The sequence below is a fragment of the Hypanus sabinus genome, chromosome X2, assembly GCF_030144855.1.
Source record: "Hypanus sabinus isolate sHypSab1 chromosome X2, sHypSab1.hap1, whole genome shotgun sequence".
Taxonomy (NCBI): Eukaryota; Metazoa; Chordata; class Chondrichthyes; order Myliobatiformes; family Dasyatidae; genus Hypanus; species Hypanus sabinus.
In genome coordinates, this window is record NC_082739.1 from 14,662,010 (window position 1) to 14,689,639 (window position 27,630).

General features: G+C 41.4%; 1 protein-coding gene, 1 long non-coding RNA gene and 1 other non-coding gene across 5 annotated transcripts in view; 2 read left to right on the plus strand and 1 right to left on the minus strand.

Moving 5' to 3' along the window:
• LOC132385187 (uncharacterized) overlaps nt 1-10,047 on the plus strand; it is a 63,609-nt gene extending 53,562 nt beyond the window's left edge. Inside the window, exons 4-6 of the long non-coding RNA XR_009509105.1 lie at nt 637-838; nt 5,242-5,379; nt 9,917-10,047. This is a non-coding gene — a long non-coding RNA (uncharacterized LOC132385187). The remainder of the gene's footprint in view (nt 1-636; nt 839-5,241; nt 5,380-9,916) is intronic.
• grik4 (glutamate receptor, ionotropic, kainate 4) overlaps nt 1-27,630 on the minus strand; it is a 123,048-nt gene that overhangs the window by 32,099 nt on the left and 63,319 nt on the right. For all 3 annotated transcript variants that reach the window (XM_059957053.1, XM_059957051.1, XM_059957052.1), the window contains exons 10-13: nt 24,332-24,436; nt 18,359-18,466; nt 9,924-10,127; nt 4,481-4,594 (exon numbers count right to left, since the gene is read on the minus strand). In XM_059957053.1, coding sequence (XP_059813036.1) covers nt 4,481-4,594; nt 9,924-10,127; nt 18,359-18,466; nt 24,332-24,436 — 531 coding nt within the window. The remainder of the gene's footprint in view (nt 1-4,480; nt 4,595-9,923; nt 10,128-18,358; nt 18,467-24,331; nt 24,437-27,630) is intronic.
• On the plus strand, nt 3,655-3,778 carry LOC132385320 (U6atac minor spliceosomal RNA). The gene has a single exon (XR_009509150.1). It is a non-coding gene; the product is annotated as a U6atac minor spliceosomal RNA (small nuclear RNA).

The following is a 27,630-nucleotide window of genomic DNA, read 5'->3' on the forward strand; positions in this document are numbered from 1 at the left end:
CAGAAAGGACAAAGTTGATTTGATAATGGAACAGAGAGGGCAATCTTGATTTGATATTGAGCAACTCAGCTTATTTTCTATGCACTTTTCTATGTCGCTGTAACATTGGTTTGGGTCACCCTGCTTCTGAGCTGTATCTGCTGACTACGGTTTGCTCCATCCCGTAGCTGCACACATATTTTGTAACTACTCTGCTCCCAACACACTGTTGGCAAGTTATGTGAGAAAATGTTTTTATTACATTTAAGTATTGCTAATGGTCAGAGATATTTGGAGAGTGCTGAAAAATATAAAATATAAATAATTAAAAATAATGTTTTAAAACTCATGAAAATGTTAATTAATTAAAAAAATAATATAAATTTTAATAAAGTAAACATAAACCACACTTAAATTTTAATAGAAAATCTCTAATTTTATTTGAATGAATGCGGAAAGGATGAGGGCCCTGAGAGTATAGTGTTTAGTTTCTTGCTCAGCTATCAGGCCAATGCAGTGAAGTACAGTCAATTTGGGTACATGCATGGAAATTCTTGAACGCAGCGAGCTGCTGGTTCATCATGGATCTGTTGGCTAACTAGAAACCTGCTCTGGCTTTTTTTAAAATTCAGTAAAATTCCGCTTTTGCTCTTATAGGTTTTAAACAGCTTGCCTTCTGAATGTTTGGCCATTTCATCCGGCGACCAGCGTTTTATTAGAGCATCTACAACAAGTCAGGCCATGGTCTGCAGTGTTCTGCTGGACTTCCCGCTTGCAAAAATACATTTTCTTGAAAAATTCTCTAGTTGCCTGCACTTCATCCTGGACTGCAAATTGTATTTGGCATAAAGCCACCAAGGTACAGCTTTGTTTTCTCCTGTAACCCAGACCTGCTGAATTAATGCATTAATGCAGGATTATTACAGATGTTTCATGTTTAGTCACTTTCCTCCAATTCACCACTGAGTTTCTAACATTAATTTGACAAGGAAATAAGTGGAAACTTTTTTTTTCTTTTGAATATAGAAAAACACAGAAGTATTTTCCTTACCTAAAACAGCAGAAGTATTAGAAAAAATGGGAAGGCTTTGAATGTAACACGCTCAATAAATTCAACTATATCAGGAGAAATAATTTAAAGAATATATGAGCTAGATGCTTTACGATGCCTGACGTGTCACATTAAAGTAGTTTAGTGTGAAATCTCCAGTAATGTAATTCTGTTGTACACACAGACTGCAGAACAGGCCTTGGCCACATTGCCTATAAGGAGGGGTGGGAGGGTTGGTTGAGGGAGTGGATATGGTGGATTAACCAGTATTCAAGCAGCAATTGGAGATGACCAGGGCTATTCCAGTGGCTCTTGGTCAGAAAGAAGCAAAGCATTCAGGATTATTGCTCATGCAGTACTGAGTAGCCAGAAGGAGAAAGCATGTTGGTGTGTACATACACTAGTAATTGTGGGTATGACCAAAGAAGTGACCTTTGTCCTTCATGATGATGAACACACATTGTCATTGATTTTCAAATACTCAACCAAGCTTATATATCAGAATTGCTCATAATTTGGTGGCTACAAGAGCAGCCAATGCATAGGCCAGGAACTGCACAGAAGTTAATAATAAGATAATATTGCCAGATAATAAGTCTGTGTGCCAACTCAATGGTAGAGACTTCTAAAGATTTTAAAGATTAGCTTTATTTCCTACATGCACATCAAAAGATACAGTGAAGTGCATCGTTGTGCTGGGCAAGTGTCGCCAAGCTTCAGTGCCAACATGGCATGCCCATAACTTACAAACCCCAACCTGTAAATTTTTGGAATGTGGGAGAAAACCAGAGCACCTGGAGGAAACCCACGTGGTCAAAGGGAGAACGTACACACTCCTTACAGACAGTGGCGGCAATCAAACCCTGATTGGTGATTGCTCGTGCTGTAAAGCTGGTTTCAATGGGCCAGGCTACAAATGGGAATGCAGAGTAACGTGCCTGATGGATCTGGAAGCCTGAAACCCTGCGGGCAGTGTTAAGCAGCATGAATTCCATCCTTTCCAGCTAACCGGTGGGTCCGTGCACTGATGGATCTGGTGGCCAATGTCATGGCCCCCCAGTGCAACACAAAGAGCAACCATCCCAGGTCTGTTTGTTGCCATGCAAGTTCAAATGACTGCATCTTGGGTATAGACAGAAGAGATTTACCAGGATGCTGCCTGGATGCTTTTCTCTTTGGAACAAAGGATGATGAAAGGTGACTCAAAAGAGGTGTATCAAATTATAAGAGGCACAGATAGAGTGAATAGCCAGCACCTTTGTCCCAGGACAGCAATGATCAAAGGTCATCTGCTCAAGGTGAATGGAGGAAGTTATAGGAGAAATGTCAGAGTGGAGGGTGCCTAGAGGGATGGCAGTAGAGGTTGGTGCCTGGCCAAGTGGTTAAGGCATTCGTCTAGTGATCTGTAGATCACTAGTTCGAGACTTGGCTCAGGCTGCGTGTGTGTCCTTGAGCAAGTCACTTAACCACACATTGCTCTGCGACGACACCGGTGCCAAGCTGTATGGGTCCTAATGCCCTTCCCTTGGACAAGTCTGTTGATGGTCAGTGTGGACTCTGTGAGCTGAAGGGCTTGAAGAGCTTGTACCTCACTATGACTCTCAGAATTGTTTCCTGACCTCCCTGAGCAGGTATGTTTCTTGTTCTGAGCTTTTCCCATCATAATCCAGATGCCTGTCCTCTGTGCTCAGTTCTGTAATTTAAAATGGAATGCTTAATAGTGCATCATATCTCAGTACAATTGATTTGTGCAGACACCAGGAAATCACTGAAGCTCCTTCACCACGACCTGTTTAGAGATACAGTATGGTAACAGGCCCTTCTAGCCCAATGAGGCTGTGCTGCCCTATTACACCTATTAAGCATTCTTTTTAACCTACTAATCCATGTGTCTTTGTGATGTGGAAGAAAATTGGAGCACCCTGCAGCCACAGGGAGAATATACAGCGTCAGAATCGGACCCAGTCGCTGGTGCTGTAATAGCGTTATGCTAACTGATATGCTACCGTGCCATCCCTACAAACTTCTGGAACTTTCCCGACTGTAGAGAATTGAAATGCCCATCAGAAGAAATCAATCAAAAACAAAAAATGCAGTAATAGATGATAAACACAAGAAATTCTGGAGCTGCTGCAAATCCGGAGTCTCTCTCTCTCTCTCTCTCACACACACACACACACGATAAGGGTCTCAGTCTGAAATGCTGGCTCTTTATCCCTCTGGATAGATGCAGCCTGACCTGCTGAGTTCCTCCAGCATTTTGTGTGTGTTACTCTGTAATAACTGATCTGTTTAATGAACATTTGATGGTTGTGAAGAGAGAACGAATGAGTAAACGGGGTTCCTTTCTGCTATTCATCTTGTGTCGGATTTTGAAAGTTATTTTTAGCAAATTGCATTTCTGGAATCAAAGCCACACTGCACACTGATTGACACAATTACCTACCTGCCCTGCTTGATTGAGTGATAGCCTTTTAAACAATGAACCATTACCTAGAAATTATCCTAGTAAGTGTGTGAGTTCATCACAGTTGGTATTTTAAAATGCTCGAGGCACTCAAAAACAGGATTACTGCGCGCAATTTTGAGGTCATGTCTTTTGTCGTCAAAGGAATGTAATTTTGGTGTTGTATGAAAGGAGAGAAGGTTAGCACTCCCCTTGATAAGGATGGAAGGGGCCCTAGTGGCCTTACAACACACAAATGGTTAAGGCATTGCCATCTACTTAGTGGCATCAAAATTTTTTATTAAATTTTAAAAAATTAAAAATTAAAAAAAAAGGAATGTAATTTTGGATATCTTTCCCTTCCTCTTTGTGAAAATGTGTCTGTTCTCCGCCCATCCTATATCTGCTCAGATAGTCTTTTCTGCATTTTTGATTGCAGTCCACTTGGGCCAAATCTATTTCCAATTCATTGAGATCAGCCTTCTCCCTGTTAAGTATTTTCACATTTGATTTCTCCATAATTACTTAAAACCTCATGGTGTTACAATCACTGTGCCCCACAATATTCCTTGAAAGAAATGTCCCTTTTTGACATTTCTGCTGAGCCTGAACTGGAAACACACAGTTCAAGGAACATTTGTAAAGAGTTACTAGATTCTTTCACACTTGCTTAGATTGGTTACCTTTAGAACTCTACTTCAGCAAAGAAAGACTTGCATTTATGTCATGTCTTATATAATTCCAAGAGAAGATGAGGAGATAAGTGTGAATGGTTGAGGAAAATGTGTTAGTCTGTTTTTCCCCCAAGAGTACCATTGCATATTTATGTAACTAGAGGGGGAAGATGGGTCTCTGTTTCATACTTTACTCAAAGGTAACAACCAACTTGTTCTGCATTGCAGCAGAGACTGTTACTGCATTTGGCATTGTGTAAAAGGAAAGCAAATTGCACGAATAATTCGGTGCTATTTAATGGGATAGTGACAGGACAGCTGATCTCTTACCATCTGAACACGGTACAGGATGCTAATTCCAAGAGTCATAAATGGTTTGGAGAAATCGATGACCTTCTCACGTTCAGCTGTAATGGTTAAGCCTGCTACTGCCAGATCGGCTTTCTGTAAATACATGTATAACAGATAGATCAGAGGGGACTGAATAAGACATTTGCAGTATCTCTCTTTCTCTCTCTATCTCACATAAACACACACACACATGCCAAATTTCATCTAAATTGGTAAATTGGTTTATTATTGTCACATGAACCGAGATACAACATAAATCCTTGTTTGTGTCCCATCCAGTAACATCATGCCCTACACAAGTACATCAAGGTGGTAAAACAAAATCAGAATGCACAAAATGCTGTTGCAGACACAGGGAAAGTAAATATCATAAAGATTACCTTTATGTAATATAACATGTACATCAAAACATTGAAACATACAGTGAAATGCAAAGTTTGTGTCAACAAGCAACACAGTTCAAGGATGTGCTGGGGGCAGCCCACAAGTGTCACCGTGCTTTCATTGGCAACATAGCATGCCCACAACTTACTAAACCATCTGTCTTTGGAATCTGGGAGCGCCTGGAGGAAACTCACGTGGTCGTGGGGAGAACGTATAAGCTATTTACAGACGGGAGGGAATTGAACTCCAATCATTGACACTGTTAAAGTATTAAACTAACTGCTATGCTACCATGCTGCAAAAGTCCAGTGCAAGTGGATAAATAAAGTGCAAGGCTATGATCATGTTTTCTGCAGTTCCTCATGGAGTCCAACTGTTCTGCCAGCTCGCAGGCCAGAAAAACTGTCCCTCAACAAGTGCTGGGTGAAATCCTCCAGCACAAGCATCATAACCTCCTTTCAAATGGATGGGAGACATTTTCTCCTGGGAAATGGGTAAGTAATTATGCTTTTATTATTTATGCAAGTTGTCAAAAAAAAACCTGTGGCTGAGCAGGTGGCCGAATGGTGTTGCAAAATCAACCTTGCACGCAGTGTCAGCAAGGCCAAGGAATTGATCATGAATTTCAGGAAGAGGAAGTCAGGAGAACACACACCAATCCTCAGTGAGAGGCCAAAACAGGAAAGGGTGAGCACCCTCAAATTCCTCGATGTCAACATTTCAGAGGATCTATTCTGGCCGCAACACATTGATGCAATCACACAGAAGGCAAGTCAGTTGCAATACTTCATAAGGAGCTTGAGGAAATTTGTTATGTCACTAAACTCTAGCAAATTTCAAAAGATGTACTGTGGAGAGCATTATAGCTGGTTGCACCACTGCTTGGTGTGGAAGCTCCAATGCACAGGATCAAAAGAGACTGCAGAGTGTTGTAGACTCAGTCAGCTCCATCATGGGCTCAAGCCTCCCCACTATCAAGGACATCTTCAAAAGGTGGTGCCTCTACTAGGCGGCTTCCATCGTTAAAGACCCTCACACCCCGGGCATGTACTCTACTCATTACTACCATTGGGAAGGAGGTAAAAGCGTACACTCAAGATCCTAAAACTTCTTCCCTTCTGTCATCAGATTTCTGAATGGTCTATTTATTTATTTTATTTATTGAGATACATTGCAGATCAGGCCCTTTGAGCCACGCTGCTCAGCAACCCTAGTCTAAACATGAGACAATTTACATTGACCAACTAACCTAACCTACCAACTGGTACATCTTTGGATTGTGGGAGGAAACTGGAGCATCTGGAGGAAACCCATGCGATCACAAGGAGAACATACAAACTCCTTACAGACAGTGGAGGGAATTGAACCCAGGTTGCCTGTATTGTAAAGTGTTGTCTATACTACTATGCTACCATGCGGTCCAAATGAACCCATGAACACTACCTCATAATTCGTCTTTTGCACTATTTACTTATTTTTATTGTAATTTAGGGTAATTTTTTACAAATGTTTTCCACACTACCTCTGCCACAGAACAACAAATTTCTCAACATATGTCAGGGATAATAAACGTGATTTTGACTGAGAATTCATGAGACACTTTTCCTCAACACCAGCTGCTTTTTTTTTTGTGCATTAAGAATGATAGAAACATTCACATGACAGTATTTTTACAGAAAATTCTAGACCACTGCATTATTTTTTTGCAACATATGATATATATAGGTGAGTCTATTACTTGGATTTAACACAAATATCAATACTGTTATACATGGAATATCTTACATGAATAATACATACACAAAATGCTATACAATTTTTTTGTGGGTAGGTAAAGTCTAAACCATGTGATGAATTACTATGCACACAAATAACCTCGAGCTATATATTTTTCCTTTCTCTTGCCCGTGTTATTATGTTTATTTGATCTTGTTTAAGTTATGTATAATTTATGTTAATTTAAGTTTATGTTAACTTATGTTTGTGTTTGCCTTGAAATGTACTACGCTGTTGCTGCAAAAAGCAAATTAGTATGGCATTTATTCCCCGTGTATGCATGTCTAAAAACAATAAACCTGAACTTAAGTGCCACTGGAAAAGGCAATCCTAATGTGGAAATCAAAAAAAGCAAGGAAGCAGTCAGTTGTGATACTGATCCAGATACTTGCAGCACATTGGAGCAGAGGGGACATGGTATGGCAGCAGGATTGACACTAAAAACTATTTCCATCGTTGCATCCCACCTATAATTATATTTCAAAGCTTCAAATTATTTGCACCAACAGTTCATAATGGGTTGAGTTACCTAGTACATATGAACCTGTGCTAATTGAATTTGGGAATTTGTGGGTCGTTAAGGAGAAAGAAACAATGAATGTTTTTGACCATAAAAACTAGAGCAGGAAATGGAACTGGTCACCCTGACAGAATAATCTTCATCCTATCACCTCGTTACATTTGGCTCCATGAGACTTGACTACATTTCCCCAAACATCCTGGTCCATCACTCATGTAGGACATAGAAGAGTACAGCACAGGACCAGGCCATTCGACCCACAATGTTGTGCTGAACCAGCTAAAAATCAACTCAAAAGACACCCAAACACTAATTCCTCCTACCTACACCATGTCCATATCCCTCCATCTTCCTTACATCCGTGTGTCTATCCAAATGTCTCTTAAAAGCCTTTAATGTATTTGCCTCTACCACCATACCAGGCAGTGCATTCCAGGTATCCATCACCCTCTGAGTAAAAAACTTATCCTTCATGTCCCCCTTGAATCTAGCCCCTCTCACCCTCAATGCATACCCTCTAGTATTAGACACTTGAACCCTGGGAAACAGATATTACCTATTTACTTTATCTATGCCTCTCATAATCTCTATCAGATCTCTCTCCTCAGTCTCCACTGCTCCAATGACAACAGCCCAAGTTTGTCCAGCCTCTCATGATAGCATATACCCTCAAAACCGGGCAGTATCTTGGTAAACCTCTTCTGCACCCTCTCCAAAGTCTCAACATCCCTCTTATAGTGGGTGGCCAGAACTGTATGCAATACTCCAGGTGTGGCATCACCAGAGCTCTATAAAATTGTACAACTCTATAAACCTGTTGACTCCTTAAGAATTCCATAAGCCTTCTTTACCACTTTATCGACCTTTGTAGCCAATTTCAAGGAGCTATGAACTTGGATCCTGAGATCTCTCTGTACTGTCTCCTTGCATTTGCTCTACCAAGGTGCAACACCTCATATTTATCTGGGTTAAACTCTATCTGCTTGGCTTCCCTAACCTTGTCATCTTCAACAATCCTGACCACCACATCACTCTTAGCTCTAGCATCCCTGTATCTTCTACCATCTATCACTTAATCTGATCACCCCAGTGCTGTTGGTTTATTGACAATTCCAATCCCGTGTTATAGCTGACTCACAGCGTTCTTACGCCAATCACAAATGATGATTTACTAATATTGAACTACGACTTGTATGTTACATCTTCTATATCTTTTCAAATGGAACTAAATGTTTTTTTTATTTGGCTAAAGGTGACTTGAGTTGCAATAGCACGTAAATATAATGGAGAGTGCAGAACAGAATGACAGAGAAAGGAAGCTAACTGTTAAATTGGTGCAGTACAGCATAAACATAAGAGATTCTGCGGATGCTGGAAATCTTGAGCAACACACACAAAACGTCAGTGGACCTTGGAAAGTCAGGCAGCATCTATGGAGGGGAACAAACAGTAGATGCTTTTGGCCGAAACCCTTCATCAGGACTGGAAAGGAAGGGGGCGGAAGCCAGAATGGTGCGGGCAGGGAAGAGAGTGCAAGCTGGTAGGTGACAGGTGAGGCCAGGTTGAGGGGGAAATTGGGTGATTGGGGGAGGGAGGAATGAAGTAAGAAGGTGGGAGGGGATAGGTGGAAGAGGTAGAGGGCTGAGAAGAGGGACTCTGATTGGAGAAGGCTGTGGACCATAGAAGACAGATAAGGAGGAAGGGGCATTGGGGGAGGTGATGGGCAGGTGAAGAGAAGGGATGAGAAGAGAACTAGAATGGGAATGGAAAAAGAGAGAAGGGGAGGGGGGAAAATAGACAGAATAATAAAGGTACTGCTCTTACAGCTTGAGAGTGGCCTCATCATGGCAGTAGAGGAGGCCATGGACCACCATTTCAGAATGGGAATGGGAAGGCAAATTAAAATGGGTGGTCAATGGGAAATCCTGCCTTTTGCAGTGGACAGGGCAAAGGTGCTCAATGATGCGGTCCCCCACTACATGAAGGATTTTACTGACGTAGAAAAGGCCACACCGGGAGTCCCAGATCCTAGTGTAGTACAAATAAGAGTGAATCTGGGTATAAGGTGAATGAAGATGATCTTCAGCTCTCTCTTTTATGCTATACGTCTCACCTGGGGGTGCTTGTTTCTGGTCAGGACTTAGCATGAGAGGTGCTCCATTTCCCTCATGATGATGAGCACCAAATTTACCAATGAAATATGATGAAGTGTTGTCATGTAGGCCAAAAAGAAAATGACTGTTGGCCCCTTGAGTGAGATCTCTAGTTCTGAGCTGGAATCTCAACCTCCAATCGATTGCTGTATGTCCACAAATTGCTGAACTGCTCTGCTGATTTTCAGTGTTATTTTGAATAGCATAGAGAGGTTACTTAAGCCTTCCATTCTAAACTGATTATTAATTTATTTGCTGTATGCAACCTATCAAATATTGAAAGGGGTCGATAGAGTGGATATAGAGAGGATGTCTCCTATAGTCCTTTTAGAACAGAGGTGAGGAGGAATTTCTTTAGCCAGAGGGTGGGGAATCTGTGGAATTCATTGCCAAAGGCGGCTGTGGAGGCCATCATTGGGTTATTTTAAAGTGGAGGTTGATAGGTTCTTGATTAGTCAGGGGATCAAAGGTTACGGGGGGGATGGCAGGAGAGTGGGGCTGAGAGGGAAAATTAATCAGCCATGATGGAATGGCAGAGCAGCAATGGCCTAATTCTGTTCCTATGTCTTTTGGATTGTGCAGTACTTACCCTCGAAATCAGCTCACCAATCATTCCAGTCCAAGTGCCATTGGTCTCTGCTACCCCATAAACGCCATCAGCTACCAGTTGGATTTTGTAATGAAACTTCAGGATTTCTGATAACTCCTTCAGCATATCCACACAGAACCCCTCATACTGGTCATTCCCCTGGAGTTCCTGGTGGTTCGGTTTCAGCATCACGTATGGATTTTCCTGAAGGAAAAAGGGAATCTTATTTACACTGAGGCTACCAAGCACAGATGCTCCACTGGAGGAGAAATTAATCTACATTCAGCTTTTGGACATATTAAACAGGTCTGAGTTTCAATTATAAAAATTGTGACCAGAAAGCAGATCAGCAGCTGAAACTATGAATCACTGATAGTGACAGACAAAATCGCAGCATATCAATGCAGTGTTCGCCCCTCTGCAGTTTTAATATTAAATTCTTAAAATGATGAAAGGCAGCTGAAGACTATAAACATGGGATGATATGCTGAGTATTCCCTGGGAAGAATAAACAAAAGGTGCAATACCTGATTTTGATATTTGAACATAATGCATTCTACCGCAGATGTGGTGACACAGCTAACACCACAAAATACATCTTTGTAAAAGTTATCCTTCCCTCCATAAATTGTGACTCTACAGGACAACAATCTCCAAATTGGCAAGCTTTGACCTCAAGGCACAGTAAAATTCCACTAAAGCTGCCATAACCCAGTCGGCTGACACAAGTTATTTAGCAAGTCTTGAACTACAATTAAAAGCTATTATGGAGCGTTAAGAGTGGAGTCTAACTGCAGAGACAGAACGAGCCCCATTCTGTTGATTTCTTTCTACCTCATTTAACTGCACTGAAACCCTGTACCTGAAACGTAATATTCAGCAAGGGCTGGTGACTGAATCTTCCCTCCAATTCTGTATAGCTCACCAAATAAATTCACTAAAGAGCCATGTGATTATTGGACTGAACTTTATATTGGTTCCCTTAAGTTTTTCAATATTTTCTTTCTTGTGGCATGGTGGTGGTGGTGGGTGGGGTGGGGGTGGGTGGGTGAGTGTGTGTGTGTGTGTGTGTATGGTTTGATGCTACTGTCGCTGTTTTATTCTGCAAGTGAAGGGGTCGGGGATTGTTATTGTTGCTGTTTCTTTTCTCTGCAGGTGAGGGGTTCGGAGACTGTTACTATCGCCGTTTTTTTCTGTGGGGGGGGGATTTTGGCGTCTGCAAGTTTTATTTCTTTTCTTTTTTGTGCTGGAGGAGGGAGTTATGTCTTTTCTTTCATCAGCATCCATGGTCTTTCTGTACTTGATGGCTATTTGGAGCAGACATAAATCAGAGTTGTATTGTACATGCATACTCTGACAGTAAAATGAACCTTTGAACCTCTAAACTACACACCAAACCCAATACTGTTTCCTTATTACTTAGCTCAAGCTTGCTTTGCAGATGATTGGAGAATGGGATGCCTGTCCTTTAAGCAGGGAACAGAATGAATAATGAAGATTAAAACAAAAATATAAATAAAAACGAAGATGCAACATGGACAAATAAAGACAGCCATAGAAGAGAGGTGAAGTTATTCAGTGTCACTGGCTGTACAATCCTACCATAGGGAGCCAAACATTGAGTTAATGGCACAACGAATAATCTGCTGGAGGAACTCAGCTGGTTGAGCAGCATCTGTGAGAGGAAAGGTATTGACGACATTTCAGCTTGAAACCTTTCATCAGGAAAGGAACTGTTATGTTTTGGGTCAAAGTCCCAATGTTTCGACCTGAAACATCGACAATTCCCTTCCTCCCACAATTGCTGCTGAGTCCCTCTAGGAGATTGTTCACTGCTCCAGATTCCAGCTTCCGCAGTCTCGTGTCTCCATTGAGCTCCATTGAAAACTGGAAGTGTGACCAGAATTTCGGGATGGGGCAGACCAAAATTAACTCAGAACCACAAAGAGTAGGGGTGAAGCAGAAACCCTATCATTTTGCATTAGTTTCAAAATAGCAGCTAGGCCACAATTAAACCAGGTGATTATTTGAGAATTGGTGCTCTTTCCACACACCGTTTTACAGCCAGTGAAGGACAGTCACTCTGTAATGCAGGAATTGTCACTGTTCATTTGTACAAGGCCAGATCTCTCAAGCAGCTCTGTGACACTGACCACATAACCTGTTGTTGAGATAACAATTGACCAGAAATATAGGGCCAAATTCTCTACTCCTCATCAAAATTGTGTCAAGGGATCTTTTACATAAACTGAAGTAAGCAGGTGGGGCTTCAGTTAACCACCTCTCCCGAGGGCATGGAATGCAGATAGTCTGGAGAGAACATGGTTCTTACCATTTAAATTACAGTTTAGGTACAATAATGCAATATAAGATCATGAAAATATAGGATGGTGGGGCCAGTAGTCCAAATGAAAGGTAGATTCAAATAGGCCAGCAGAAGGTGATAAATGTTTCTATTAATCTGCCAGGTGGGACAAAGGAACATGCATAGCATCTGGCGGGCGAAAGGAATAGCTTGCAACTCAAACTGTGAGCACAAAAACTGGCTGAGTGTCCTGGCTATGAACAATTAATGTTAGATGTGCAGAGAATTAACATCATGTGGTCTGTGTAATTAGCAGGTTGTGAAGATGTGCAAGCGTAAAATTCGTGGGAAGTAAGAAATCACAACATGGCAGGTTTGAACCACCTACAGAAGCTCAAAGAGACAGGCAAACTTTTCTTGCTCTTAGGTTCACCTATACCGGGGGTCGGCAACCCGCGGCTCTGGAGCCACATGTGGCTCTTTTACGTCTGTGCTGCGGCTCCCTGTTGCTTTGGGAAATAATTGGTTGTGGCGACCCTTTTCCTGGCACATCCGAACCGACTCACAATAAGATAGCCTACGGGGGTTTGCGAGCACAGAGCTTTGGAGCCTCTGCGCCATGGGGGGGGGGGGGGGGCAGGTTGAGGGAGGCTTAAAAGTGAGGCTGAAGATTTCGAATAAAGTTTTTTTCCTTCGACTGCAGTTACCGACTCCGTGTCGTAATTTTAGCACTGCGTGTAGCACACCGCTACATGGTCAGTATTTAATTAATATGTATTTTATGTTAGTTTGTTAGTTTTTGAAATGTAAATCTAAATTTGAAGATTATGGTGATCTTGTACAATCTAAATAAGACGTTGTGGCGACCCATTTCCTGACACATCCGAACCGGCTCACAATTAGCCAGCGTTCAGGCTAAGGGAGATAGCCTACGGGGGTTTGTGAGTACGTGTCTTTTGCAGCATCCGCGCCCATGGGGGGCGGGTTGAGGGAGGCTTAAAAGCAAGGCTGTTTAGTTCGAATAAAGCTATCTTTGACTGCAGTTTACTGACTGCGTGTAGCAACCGCTACAACGTGTTTTTATCGCTGGCTGTCCAGAGGGGAGGTGCTGAAACGCTTTGTCGCGCGTCTGGAAGAAGTGAAAACTTTCCTGGGCAGCAAAGGGCTCAACTTTCCTGAACAGCCAGAGTGGCTGGAAAAGCTACACTTCATGGTAGACATGACAGCGCACCTGAACACGCTGAACACAGCTCTTCAACGGGGTAAGGACGTACAGCCCTGCACATGTTGGAGGATGTTTTGCATTCGAGCGCAAGTTGACGTTGCTTGCCAGAGATTTACAGAAAGGCACATTGTCTCACTTCCCCAATTTGAGAGAGTTCAAACAATGTCACGACATGATAAATTCGGAGTATTTACATTCTGCAATCATCGCAATGCAAACATCGTTTGGGAAACGCTTCTGTGAGTTCAGAGAGGTAAAAAACACATTATCCTTCCCGGTCACTCCCCTAAGCATCGATCCATCCCTACTGAATACGACTGCATTGTCAGGTGTGAGTCAACCTGAAGAAGTATGATAAATATTTTAATTGCGTATTATTTTACGTATATTCATATGTTTTCATTGTTCAGTGAAATAGTCCTTTTATTTTTCAGGTTGACAGCTGGCTGACGTTATTTTTGGTTTGCTGCTGGCGGCAAATTTAAGTTTGGCGTTTTTCATAAATACAAGAAGGACTCAAATAGACGTTGAGTATTTTACTTAAAAGTAACCTTCAACCCAACGTCTTTTTTTCGGAGTTCAAAATGTTTTTGTTGCATGCAGAAATGTAATTTCGTTTTCTCTGCAGGAGTTCATCAATTTCATAAATGCAACACATTATAGTTTATTTATACATAGCATAAAGGCAAAACAAAACGTTGTATGCAGTGTTATTTCATTTTAAATGTCAAACGGGTTTTGCGGCTCCCAGTGTTTTCTTTTCTGTGGGAAACGGGTCCAAGTGGCTCTTTCAGTGGTAAAGGCTGCTGACCCCTGACCTATACCTTTTCCAGCTTGGTTTACTGCATTTGGTACTTGCAAAGTGCCCTCCTTTAAACTGGAGAAAACATGCATAGACTAGTAAGCTGTTCTGTGGAGCATCTGTGCTCTGTTGGTGATGGATGCCTCAAGTTTCTGGTTGCTTGTCATTTTAACTTTCCTTCTCACTCCAACCGGTTTGTTCTTGGCTTCCTCCATTGCTATGGGAAAGTCAATTTCAAACTGGAAGGACAACATACCATATTCTGCTTGGAACGCTTACAACCCAATGATATGAATATTGACTTGTCCAGTCTTTGTTACTCACTCCTGGTGCTCCTCTCCCGTACCGACTCACTTGTCTACCTAATTTTCTTCTGTCCTTGTTCATCCCTCTCATCCCCTCCCCTCCATCTGGTTCTATCCATTCATCATCCCCTCCTCCTCTGACTCCACCTATCACCTGCCAGCCTCTCTCCCTGCCTGGCCTTCCCCACACTTGGCTCTATCCCCTCCCCAACTGGCTCTGCCCACCATCCACTAACCTCTATCCCACCCACCTATGGGTGACTATATACTGAAAATCTTCCTTTTCCCCTCTCAGCCCTAATGCAGAATCTCAATCCAAACTCTTGTCTTCTATTTATTGCCTCCCGAGATGCTGAGTTCGTTCAGCATTGTTTTTATTTAAGTTAAGAGTGGAGTTCTGAACTATGAAATGGCAGCAGTTTATAGCACTGATGGGGGTTACTTGGTCCAATGTGTGCATGACAACGTTTCAATACAAACCAATCTCGCTATCCAATACTTTTCATTTACTCCTGTACCTTATCTTGCTTCAGAAGTACATTTCTTTTTGCAGGTGCTTCATTTGTGGCACGGTTCCCATATCCAGTAACTTTGCACAAAAAATTTAGCCGCCCTCTGCTCCGAGAATGTTTTAATTTGTTGCATTTGCTTCATGAACAATTGATTCAATGAAAACTTTTATTCTCAGCCTTGTTAATTCCAGTGGAAATAGTTCCAGGACCTCCATCTCCTCTTTTGGCAACAATTTCTATGTTGCTGGCTCCCTACAATTTAATGTCCTTTCAACTGGCCAAATTCTTACATAAACCAAGATTAAAATTGCATCAGAAACCTAATAAATATAGACACCATTAAGTTCACCTTCTGTTCCAGATCTAGGTAGATGATGCTCTATATTTCAAATCCACTTAGCCACCTAAGGTAATGATACAAAAAAGTGACTTTGTTCAAATATATTAATATTTTGAATATATGCTTCTGGTTAGAGGATTTGGTGAGCAATTGGGTAGGTTTCCTTACCCAAGAAAGGATACAGTAACATGGAGGTAGTCCAATAATAATCACCAGGATATTTCCTGGGCTGAGAAGCTTGGCTTATCAAGAAAGACTAAATGGCTCTATGTTTACTGCAGTTTAGAGGAATGAGAAGTGATCTTATTGACACAAGGAAGGCATTACAGAGTAGAAGTCTTAATATTTTTCCCAGTGGTAGAATGAGAGGACATAGTTTCAAGATAAAGAACTGCTCATTTAAAATAGTCTTCTCAGCTGCCTGTTACTTGCTGGTTTCCCTCCTCCTTCCCTTTCTCCTATGGTCCACTCTCCTCTCCTATCAGATTCTTTCCTCTCCAGCCCTTTACCTTTCCTACCCACCTCGTTTCACTTACCAGCTGTCCTCCTTCCCCTACTTCCACCTTTTTATCCTGGTGTCTTCCCCCTTCCTTTCCAGCCCTGAAGAAGGCTCTTGGCCCGAAATGTTGACTGTTTATTCAATTCCAGAGATGCTGCTTGACCTGCTGAGTTCCTCCAGAATTTTGTGTGTGTTGTTTTGGATTTACAGCATCTGTAGAACTTCTCGTGTTTTTCATTTAAAATCATGGTACTAAGGTTCCTAAGGTTGTCATATTTACTGGGGTGGTAGTGGAGATAAGCTCCCACTACCTATGAAGTGCTCCAAATGGCATGTGACTCCAGCAGCCTCTGACAACCAAGTCCAATTCATGTGTGGCTTAGCTACTAGGCCCATCAAAACTGTTTCCACTGACACGAGAAGGGGCAAAGGCAGACCACTGGCCCCTCAAAACCAGTTGCTTTGGGCAGGTGGGGCTCGTCACACTTGGATAGCAGCAAGCCTAGGACAAGGAAAGCTCTGATTTTAAACCTCCGCTGCCTTGCGGCCGGACCCCCCCACCCCCATGAGAAAGGCTTCGGGAGTAAACCCCAAGGAAGAAATCTGGAGCCGGGGTCCCTAAGGCTGTTTGATGTTGTTTACAACTTCACTCTGGCAACCTCTGCGACAACACTGGTGCCAAGCTGTATCGGCGCTTGCCCTTCCCTTGGACTGCATCAGTGACATGGAGAGGGGAGACCCACTGCATGGGCAACAGCCGGTTCTTCAAATCTTCCCACCCAGGCTTGTGCCCTGGAGAGGACACAGTCCACCAGAGGCGCAAAACCCATCATCCCCTGGGATTGACGGCTACCTACTACTATGCTCCTAGAGTGGGGTGAATCTCTGGAACATTCTTTCGCAGAGAGTTGTCGAGGCTAGCTCACCTAAAGTGGAGGTAGATAGATCTTTTGAAAAATCGGACATGAGAACTAAGGGGATATGGGACAAGTAAAGAACTGAGGCCTGGGGTAGGACTGAAATGATACTGAATGATGGAACAAGCTTGCAGGACCAACAGTCCACATTTTCTGTTTTTTGCTGTGTTCTTGTGGTTATCCCCAAGCCACTGCTAAACTGGATGTCCTCAGGAGGGGAAAATCAGAATAGATCTGATTTCACTTTGCAGTTTGGTACGCACTTTGGTAGATGGAATAAAGGCATAGACTACTTTCTAAATTAAAAATTGTAAGCAATTATGGCCCCCATATCCAGGAAATGTGCTGGCATTGGAGAGAATCCAGAAGAAATTCACAAGAATGATTCTGGGAATGAAAAGGTTAACATTTGATGGCTCTGGTCCTGTATCCACTGGAGTTTAGAAGAATGGAGGGGATCTCACTGAAACCTACTGAATATTGAAAGGCCTAAATAGAGTGCATGTGGAGAGGATGCTTCCTTTAGTGGGGGAGTCTAGGACCCGAGGGTACAGCCTCAGAATAGAACAGAGATGAGGAGGAATTTCTTCAATAACAGTGTGGTGAATATGTGGAATTCCTTGCCACAGATGGCTGTGGAGCCCAAGCCATTAGGTATATTTAAAGCAAAGGTTGATAGGTTCTTGATTAGTCAGGACATCAAAGGTGACGGAGAGACGGCAGGAGAATGAAGCTGAGAGGGAAAATAAATCACACATGATGGAATGGGAGAGCAGAGCTGATGGGTTGATGGCCTGTTTCTGATCCTATGTTTTATACCACTACAACTTGTGACCACTTTAGTGGTATTCAGGGGATCAATTCTGAAGTTTGTAACCATTGCCCCGATGTCCTAAAGCACAACTCGGAAGTGTCTACCATTATACTGCAGCTACCTTGTGAATAATATTACACTTCTAGTGCAAGCTTGAATCATGATTAAATAATAATGTTAGAAATACAAGGGAACACATGCCAGGAATAGAGGTACAGATACTCATTCTAGAGAAAAGAGCAATTAGTGTGATCTAACATTGGACTTTAGAGTGGATGCTGAGATATTTCCCAATTATGAAGAGCAAAATGTAGGGGCCATGAACATAAGACAGGCACAAAAAAATTAATAGGAAGCATTAAAAGCTTGCGTGGATCTTATTACTACAAGTAATGGTTATACCATTAGTATTTAAGGAGGAAGCATATTAGGAAGAAGGGAACAGAGGGTTTGCTGATAAATTTAGGTGAGGTAAGACAGGAGAAGGCCTGAATGGAGTCTAGATACTGGCACAGAATAGCTTATTCCTGTGCTGTATATCCTATGTAATCTTAGGGAACAGATCCATAAATGGATGTTCTTGCTGTGTACATCAGATGAACTGTTCTAACTTCCTCTCTGGCATAAAGGTTAAATGTACAGTATGAACTGCTCTAACTTCATTTCTGGTATAGAGATCAAATGCACAATAAGTACAACTTATTGCTATTTCTTACCAAGATAGTTGTCACTATCAGAGTCTTGTTGAATAAACTTTCCGAAGCATTTAAGAAATAAAATCTTCGGTCCATTACTAGTCCATTCTCTGAGTGCCAGACCCCAACCTACAGGAGGAAACAAAAGCTTAAACCTGTCAGAAGCTGAAGAAAAGGGGATAAATTAAAAATATGATATTCTTGCTCTTAACGTGACTAGAATTTCACCCAATACACATTAATATTCCAAACACACCTTTCAGGAGAGTGCTTCAGCATTTTATTCCTCACAATCTTTCAATTCTAAAGAACCTTCTAAACCAGGGGGACCACAGACCCCTAGCTTAATGGTATTGGTCCATGATATAAAAAAAGGTTGGGAACCCCTGTTCTGAACTGACTTTCAATAAATTGTGAACACCTTCCTTTACCTCGGTAATGTCATTAATAAGATACCATAGATAGATTTATTTGCTAGTCTAGATACTGTATATGAAATAATTTAAAATTGACTGACTGCATGTGACTTGAATCTTTTGATTCTTCCAATGACAAATGAGTCAATTTTAACCGAATTTGTCCATTCTGAAACCCATATGACTGATAGCTGGTCTAGTTTTACACTCTAACCGTAAAGGAATACATTGATGAGGTGTAAAATTAGTGTTGCACTCAATCCTGTTGGTTTCTCAGTGGCCTTATTTGGTTAAAATTGTCCCCAAGACCTCTTTTTTATTCATTCTAGTGAGAATATAGAACAGCACAGGAACATTGACTTTGGATCACAATGTCTGCACTAAACATAATGCAATATTAAACTAAATCTCTTCAGCCTGCCCATGATCCACATCCTTCCATTACTTATATATTTGGTGTCTATCTAAAAGTCTCTTAAAAGCCATTATTGTGTCTCTTCCAAAACTAAACCTGGGAGCCTGTTCCAGGCACCTAAGAACCCTTGGGTAAAAAAAACTTGCCATGCACATCTCCCTTAAAATTTCCCCCTCTTAAATTAGATGCATGTTCTTCAAATCTAGGAAAAAGCTTCTGACTATCTACTCTATCTACAGTATGCCTTTCATAATTTTATAAACTTCTATTAGGTCTCCCATCAGTTTCCAAAAGTCTAGAGAAAACAACCTGTGTTGTTCTACTCTCTCCTTATAGTTCATGGTCTTTAACCTAGGCAGCATTCTGGTTAACCACCTCTGTACCCTTTACAAATCTTCCACATCCTTCCTATAATGGGGCCACCAGAACTGCACACTCTACTCTGACTGCAACCTAAATAAAGTTTCATTTTGCTGCAAGATGACTTCCTAACTATTTTTCCTCAATGCCTCAACCAATAAAGACAAGAATACAGTACCACATGCCTTCTTTACCACCCTGTCTACCTCACTTAATTGCTCATCATTCCCCCTTTGGTTGTTTTGCTCATGACCTACAGAAGGGGATAATTTACTGTTGGCCACTTAACCTTACTTGGGACATGCAAGGAAAGAGTTACACCTTGAGAAAATCCACCAACTTACAAAGCTCTCAGCTTATCTAACTTTTATCCATTGTCTGAAAAACTTGGCACAATATGGCCTTTTTTTACAAGCATTCCATGCTCCTCTGAATTTTATCCTTTGATTCTCAAACTCCTGATTAACATACCCTCACAATTTTCTCCCTCCTCTACATGGCCACAAGAAGTGTGCAGGAAAGGAGAAAAGAGAATAGAGAAAAATATAAAACATGGGGAAAAATAGGACAGAGAAGGAAGAGATCAATAAATAAATGGGATTTTAAGAAAGAATAGCTCTAATATTTCCAGTGATCCCACATCTGGGTGGTCTTTCTATATAAGACAACATTGTGCCAGGATTTTGTTGTTCGAAATATGTTTAAATCTTCAACATTAAAATTTTCTTTTTCTTGCAGGGATTGCAAAAACAAGGACTTCAAAATTAGTGACACTGATAGTAGCTATTATTCATCCCACATTACTGATGACCATTCTTTCTGATCTCTATTGTCTGTTGATCATTGGCTGAAGGCAAATTCCTATTTCCTTTTATTCATCTGATGCTGAGTAATACCAAATGTTGTGTAAAGTTCTGTTTGTGTGATGGAATTATAATAGGCATCAAGTTTGATATGGATTGGGGTGGGTAATGAGGAACAAGGGATTTTAACAGCCTAGTTTCACTGACACATGATTGGCAAGGTGTCTGTCTGATTGCAAGGGATGAGCTTATTCAGACCTCATGCCTCTGACTTGAAAGCCTAATGCAAACTAAAGGGGGGGATGTTTGTGTTTAGTTCTCTGAGATGTCATTGCTGTTTTCCTGGCCAGCGGTCAGGATTAATGGAGGTCAACTTTAATTGTTTGACATATGATCTAAGTGCATTGTTTTATGGTGTAACTAATTTGATAAATTACTAATGAAAACGTTATGGATTATCTTTATGGTTATAAGGTTGCTAATGAATCGCTTTCCACCCCTTTTATAAAAAGCATCTTCCAAAGCACTAACCTATTGCAGAAAATACTTTTCACCTTTGATCATTTTGTCAATGATATGAGCAGTGTCTTTTGATTAACGATGTTTCGACATATTGAACCTGTCCAAAACCTTTGTAGTTGTGAATGACTCTTATTAAAACTACACTTAATCTTTCTTGTTTGGAGAAGAAAAAGCTGCAGATGTCCCAGATCCTCTATGTAGCTGATCTCCCTCATCTTTGGTACTGGTCTCATGAATTTCTGCACTCTCAAGGCCCTAAAATCATTGACCAGCTGATGTGCCCATGAATTGGCACAATACTGTTGTCGAGGAATAACCAGTGTTTTATAAAGGGTTAGTGTAATTTTGTAGCTCTTGTATATTACCTATTGATTTGAATGAATCCATTCCGGTATGTCAATTTGATTGTAACATAGAAACATAGAAAATAGGTGCTGGAGTAGGCTATTTGGCCCTTCGAGCCTGCACCACCATTCAGTAAGATCATGGCTGATCATCCAACTCAGAACCTTGTACCTGCTTTCTCTCCATACCCCCTGATCCATCAACTGTTTCCTGTGGCAGAGAATTCCACAGAATCACCACTCTGTGTGAAGAAGTTTTTCCTCATCTCGGTCCTAAAAGGCTTCCCCTTTATCCTTAAACTTAAACTGTGTTCTGGACTTCCCCAACATCGGAAACAATCTTCCTGCATCTAGCCTGTCCAATCCCTTTAGAATTTTATACATTTCAATAAGATCCCCCCTCAATCTTCTAAATTCCAGTGAGTATAAGCCTAGTCAATCCAGTCTTTCTTCATATGAAAGTCCTGCCATCCCAGGAATCAATCTAGTGAACCTTCTCTGTACTCCCTCTATGGCAAGAATGTCTTTCCTCAGATTAGGGGACCAAAACTGCACACAATATTCTAGGTGCGGTCTCACCAAGGCCTTGTACAACATCAGTAGAACCTCCCTGCTCCTGTACTCAAATCCTTTTGCTATGAATGCCAACATACCATTTGCCTTTTTCACCGCCTGCTGTACCTGCATGCCCACCTTCAATGACTGGTGTACAATGACACCCAGGTCTCGTTGCATCTCCCCTTTTCCTAATCGGCCACCATTCAGATAATAATCTGTTTTCCTGTTCTTGCAACCGAAGTGGATAACCTCACATTTATCCACATTAAATTGCATCTGCCGTGAATTTGCCCACTCACCTAACCTATCCAAGTCACCCTGCATCCTCTTAGCATCCTCCTCACAGCTAACACCGCCGCCCAGCTTCGTGTTATCCGCAAACTTGGAGATGCTGCATTTAATTCCCTCGTCTAAATCATTAATATATATTATAAACAACTGGGGTCCCAGCACTGAGCCTTGCGGTACCCCACTAGTCACTGCCTGCCATTCTGAAAAGGTCCCGTTTACTCCCACTCTTTGCTTCTTGTCTGCCAACCAATTCTCTATCCACATCAATACCATACCCCCAATACCATGTGCTTTAAGTTTGCACACTAATCTCCTGTGTGGGACCTTGTCAAAAGCCTTTTGAAAATCTACATATACCACATCCACTGGCTCTCCCCATCCACTCTACTAGTTACAGCTTCAAAAAATTCTATAAGATTCATCAGACATGATTTTCCTTTCACAAATCCATGCTGACTTTGTCCGATGATTTCACCTCTTTCCAAATGTGCTGTTATCACATCTTTGATAACCGACTCTAGCATTTTCCCCACCACCGATGTCAGACTAAACGGTCTATAATTCCCCGGTTTCCCTCTCCCTCCTTTTTTAAAAAGTGGGGTTACATTAACCACCCTCCAGTACTCAGGAACTAATCCAGAATCTAAGGGGTTTTGAAAAATTATCACTAATGCATCCACTATTTCTTGGGCTACTTCCTTAAGCACTCTGGGATGCAGACCATCTGGCCCTGGGGATTTACCTGCCTTTAATCCCTTCAATTTACCTAACACCACTTCCCTACTAACATGTATTTCCCTCAGTTCCTCCATCTCACTAGACCCTCGGTCCCTTACTATTTCCGGAAGATTATTTATGTCCTCCTTAGTGAAGACAGAACCAAAGTAGTTATTCAATTGGTCTGCCATGTCTTTGTTCCCTATGATCAATTCACCTGTTTCTGACTGTAAAGGACCTACATTTGTCTTGACCAATCTTTTTCTTTTCACGCATCTATAAAAGCTTTTACAGTCAGTTTTTATGTTCCCTGCCAGCTTTCTCTCATAATCTTTTTTCCCTTTCCTAATTAAGCCCTTTGTTCTCCTCTGCTGGTCTATGAATTTCTCCCAGTCCTCAGGTGTGCTACTTTTTTTTGCTAATTTATATGTTTCTTCTTTGGACTTGATACTATCCCTAATTTCCCTTGTCAGCCACGGGTGCACTACCTTCCCTGGTTTCTTCTTTTGCCAAACTGGGATGAACAATTGTTGTAGTTCATCCATGCGATCTTGAAATGCTTGCCATTGCGTATCCACCGTCAACCCTTTAAGTATTATTTGCCAGTCTATCTTAGCTAGTTCACATCTCATACCTTCAAAGTTACTGTAACAGTATTCAGAGTTTTCCTGTTCATAAATCATAGTCTCTTTGTTCTTCCATTTGCAGCATTTACATTATATTGGCTCCCATTCTTCATCCAAAATGATTTTGTTTTCTGTATTCCCTTGCGGTAAGTTTCATCCCACAATGTTCCTGACCATTTCACATCCAAGTCTATTTCCTGGTCAGTCACTATCCTCTACAGATTTTTACATCCCCAGTGATGTTCTTAAAATTAATTTATCTTCTTTGTCAATAAATTCTACCTATACTAAATCAAAATTTTAATACCTACATCCTATAATCTAAGTATTTGTGAATCTGATAAAAACACATGCAGAACAGAAGAAAATTCCTTAACTGTTACCTGCTAATTCTTCTAAGAATTTCACAACTTATTGTAGTGAAGGGATGCTGGAGCAAAAAAAATCTGGCTTAAACTTAGTTGTTACATTCCCATGTCTAAATGAGTGGGAAAGTGGCTTGTTTGCTCTGTTCAAGAAGAGAGGCACAGAAACACTATGGTGAATATCTACAAGGAAATGCTTAGTTTCATGGTGGAAATTAGAACTTTCTCTTTTGTGAACCTCTGTAGCAGAGAGCTTGTTTCTGGCTCTTGGGTTTAAACTGATCTCATCCCAAATAATCTAGATGAGTAGCCTCTCAAGGTCCAAGTTCGATTAAACTGCTCTGTATGATTGGTGTCACAGTAAACGTTAACCTTCAACAATATAAATTCAGCACTAACAGTTCAGTATTTGGCCGGCAACAGGTAATTAAAAGCATCCCCTTCAAACTCAATAAATCAGCACTGTCCGTCATTGACACTGTCCAATTTCAAATTATAACAAGTACTTTTCCAAGATCTAAAACACACTAGAGAAATTACAAAAAGATTTGGAGAGGGTTGATAACAATCTGATTACCTGTTTGAGTCCTTCTTTACTGCGTTGAACTATCTTCAAAATGTAATTAGTTCTCTGACCCTTGCTGTTGAATTCGATGTGGCCAGTTAGACCATCTAATTCCACCTGGACTCAGGCACACAGAAAATTGGTCACTGACATAGATTCATTCTCAAAATAGTTCACTGCAAAAGCCTAAGCACAGAATTACTTGCATATATTGACATGCATTTTATCTCTACAGAGAAATGCGCGAAGGTCAATTTGTTGCATTTTTACAGTTCTAATTTTACATGATATACCAGTAACTTCCCTTGGCTAAATGACCACACTAGACTTTTTCCCATTGGTTGCAACATTTCAGGCAAATAGGGAAACGGGAGATGGTTGAAAGGAATTAGTCTGAACATGGTGAGTCTAATTATCAGGAAAGTTCAAATAGTCTCTTTTCTCTTAAGGTTGAAAAACATCTTCACAATATGAGGTCTTTTGATAAGATTTCAAAAAAAGACTTTCTTCTATGTAATAACACTGTTCCTGAAAAGGCCAACATTTATTGTGTGTCCTGAAATGACTTTCAGTGGAATGGCTTGCTGTAAGTTCAGATCTCTGCTGGGGCTTTGTTATGTCTAGGGATGTTTGAAGGCTTCATCACCACTATTACTGACATGAACTTTTTGGTGTATACTATTTAATTAAATATATTTAAATACTCAGTTGCTGTGGCTGGATTAAACATTTGTTAGGATCCTTTTTCAGAAGGTCTTTGACAAGGTGCCACACATGAGGCTGCTGAACAAGGTCAGATCCAATTGTATTAAAGGGAAGACATTAGCACAGATAGAACACTGGGTGATTGGGAGGAGGCAAAGAGTGGGAATAAAGGGAGCCTTTTCTGGTTGGCTACCAGTGACTAGTGGTGTTCCACAGGGGTTGGAGTTGGGACTGCTTTATGTTACATGCCAATGATTTGGGTGACGGAATTATTGGCTTTGCGACCAAGTTTGTGGATGATACGGAGAGAGGTGGAGGAGCAGGTAGTGTTGAAGAAGCAGGGAGTCTGCAGAAGGACTTAGACAAATTAGGAGAATAGGCAAAGAAGTGGCAGATAGAATAATAGAATACAGCGTCAGGAAGTGTATGGTCATAAACAGGGAGAAATTTCAAAAATCCAAGGTGTAAAGGGACTTTGGAGCCCTCATGCAGAATTCCCCAAAGGTCAGTTTACAGGTTGAGTTGGAGTTGAGGAAGGCAAATGCAATATTTGTAGTTATTTCTAGAGGACTAGAATATAAAAGCATGGTTGTAATGCTGAGGCTGTATAAAGTACTGGTGAGGCCTCACTTGGAGTATTGTGAGCAGTTTTGGGGCCCCTTATTTAAGAAAGGATATGCTGACATTGGAGAGGGTTCAAAGAAGGTTCACAAAAATGAAGAGTGATTGATGGCTCTGGGCCTTCACTTACTGAAATTTAGAAGAATGGGGGGGGGGGGATCTCATTAAAACCTATCAAATGTTGAAAGGCCTTGATGGAGTAGATGCAGAGAAGATATTTCCTATGGTGAGGGGGGGGGTCTATGACCAGATGGCACAGCTTCAGAACAGAGGGACTTCCATTTAGAACAGTGATGAGGAGGAATTTCTTCAGCCAGAGGGTGGTGAATCTTTGGTATTCAGTGCCACAGGCAGCTATGGAGGCTGGGTAGAGGCTGATATTTTCTTGATTAGTCAGGTCATGAAAGATTATGGAGAGAAGGCAGAAGAATGGGGTTGAGAGGGGAAATGGATCAGCCATGGTGAAATGGTGAAGCAGACTTGATGGGCCGAATGGCCCAATTTTGCTCCTCTGTCTTACAGTCTAATTATTCAGGATTCTCCAGATTACTAGTCCAGTAATGTAACCACTGTTCAGCCATATCGCGACAGTTGTAAAGCAGTCCAAACCTAATGGCCATATGTGTAGTTGGCCACTCATAAATTAGGACTCTGAATAAGCAACTAACCTGCAAGTGCTTAATGATCCCTTCAAACAATGTTGAAGGGAGTTTGTTCCTGCTGCTGACTGACTGTTCAGCCATATAAGGTGAAGACAGGGCATGAGGTGGTGAACCAACCTCAAAGATAGCAGCACTGTTGTTGGGTTAACAATGCATAATGATTAACTTTATGCCCTGTTGCTCTGCGTACATCTAGCAGATGTTAGCTTGATCTGTTTGAGTGCTTCAGCAGTGTGACGTTCATCTTGATTCACAGAAGCGTGTGTCAAATGTGTCACCAAATCACCCATAATGGCCTAACAACAAATACTGTCGTTCTCCTCATTCATAAGTACAACCTGTACATCTTTCATACCCGTTGTGTGTGTCTGTGCACAACTACATATCAATTAAATAAAAGCACACATGCGGAAAATGGCTTTAACTGGTGTTTTCACATTGCAGCGAGAGAGAGGACAATGCACATGTGTAGACAACAGTGCATGTGCAGACTGCAGATCAATATGTAGTGCTGGGGGGGGGGGAAGTCATTGCTCTAAAAGAAATAGATTCATACATTGCACTTCCTCTCTCTTTAGAACTGTATATGTACAAAACATTCACTTTCCCTTTCATAAACCCATATTTCAAATAAACATACTCTTGCAAGAACAGTCCATAACTAATTTCACGGTTCTAAAGATTCAGTCTTTTGAGTGGCGCTCTGTTTCTTTCAGGATAGCGTATCTGGACCTGTGCAGTGGCATCTGGTTTGGCAGGGGTCTTGTCAACGATAATGTTCTCATCATGCCTCTGGACCTGTGGAGAGGCATTAGTCTTGTCTAAGATAATGTTCTCAGTCTCTGGTGTCACATTGCTGTCAGTGACATCATAAGTCTGGTGACTGTAATGTGTCCACCTTGTTGAATGCAGTCAACTCAGGTGTGTTCTTCGGTTGAGCATCCAATATCTGGTCCACATGACGTCTCCATGTCTGATCTCCAACATCCACTGTGTGCATCAATGATCCAGTTCTTGTAGCTATGAGCCGGGTGTCCACTTGACTTCTCTGTAATCACATGCTAGGACTTCTTGTCCAACCTCGAAGCTCCTTGCTGCCTCACTTGACAACTGGCTGAGCTGTTTATTTTGCACTTCCCTCCATAGATCTGGTTTCAGGAGGTCAATGCGAGATCTCAGATTCCTGCACATGAATTGCATTGCAGAAGTTTCATTAGTCGTCGCATCAACAGATGCCAAGTCTTCGATCTGTTTATTCCCTTCTCAAACACCTTCTGATTAGCATTATGCAGCTGCAACAGCCTCTCTCGTTGGAGCTACCAT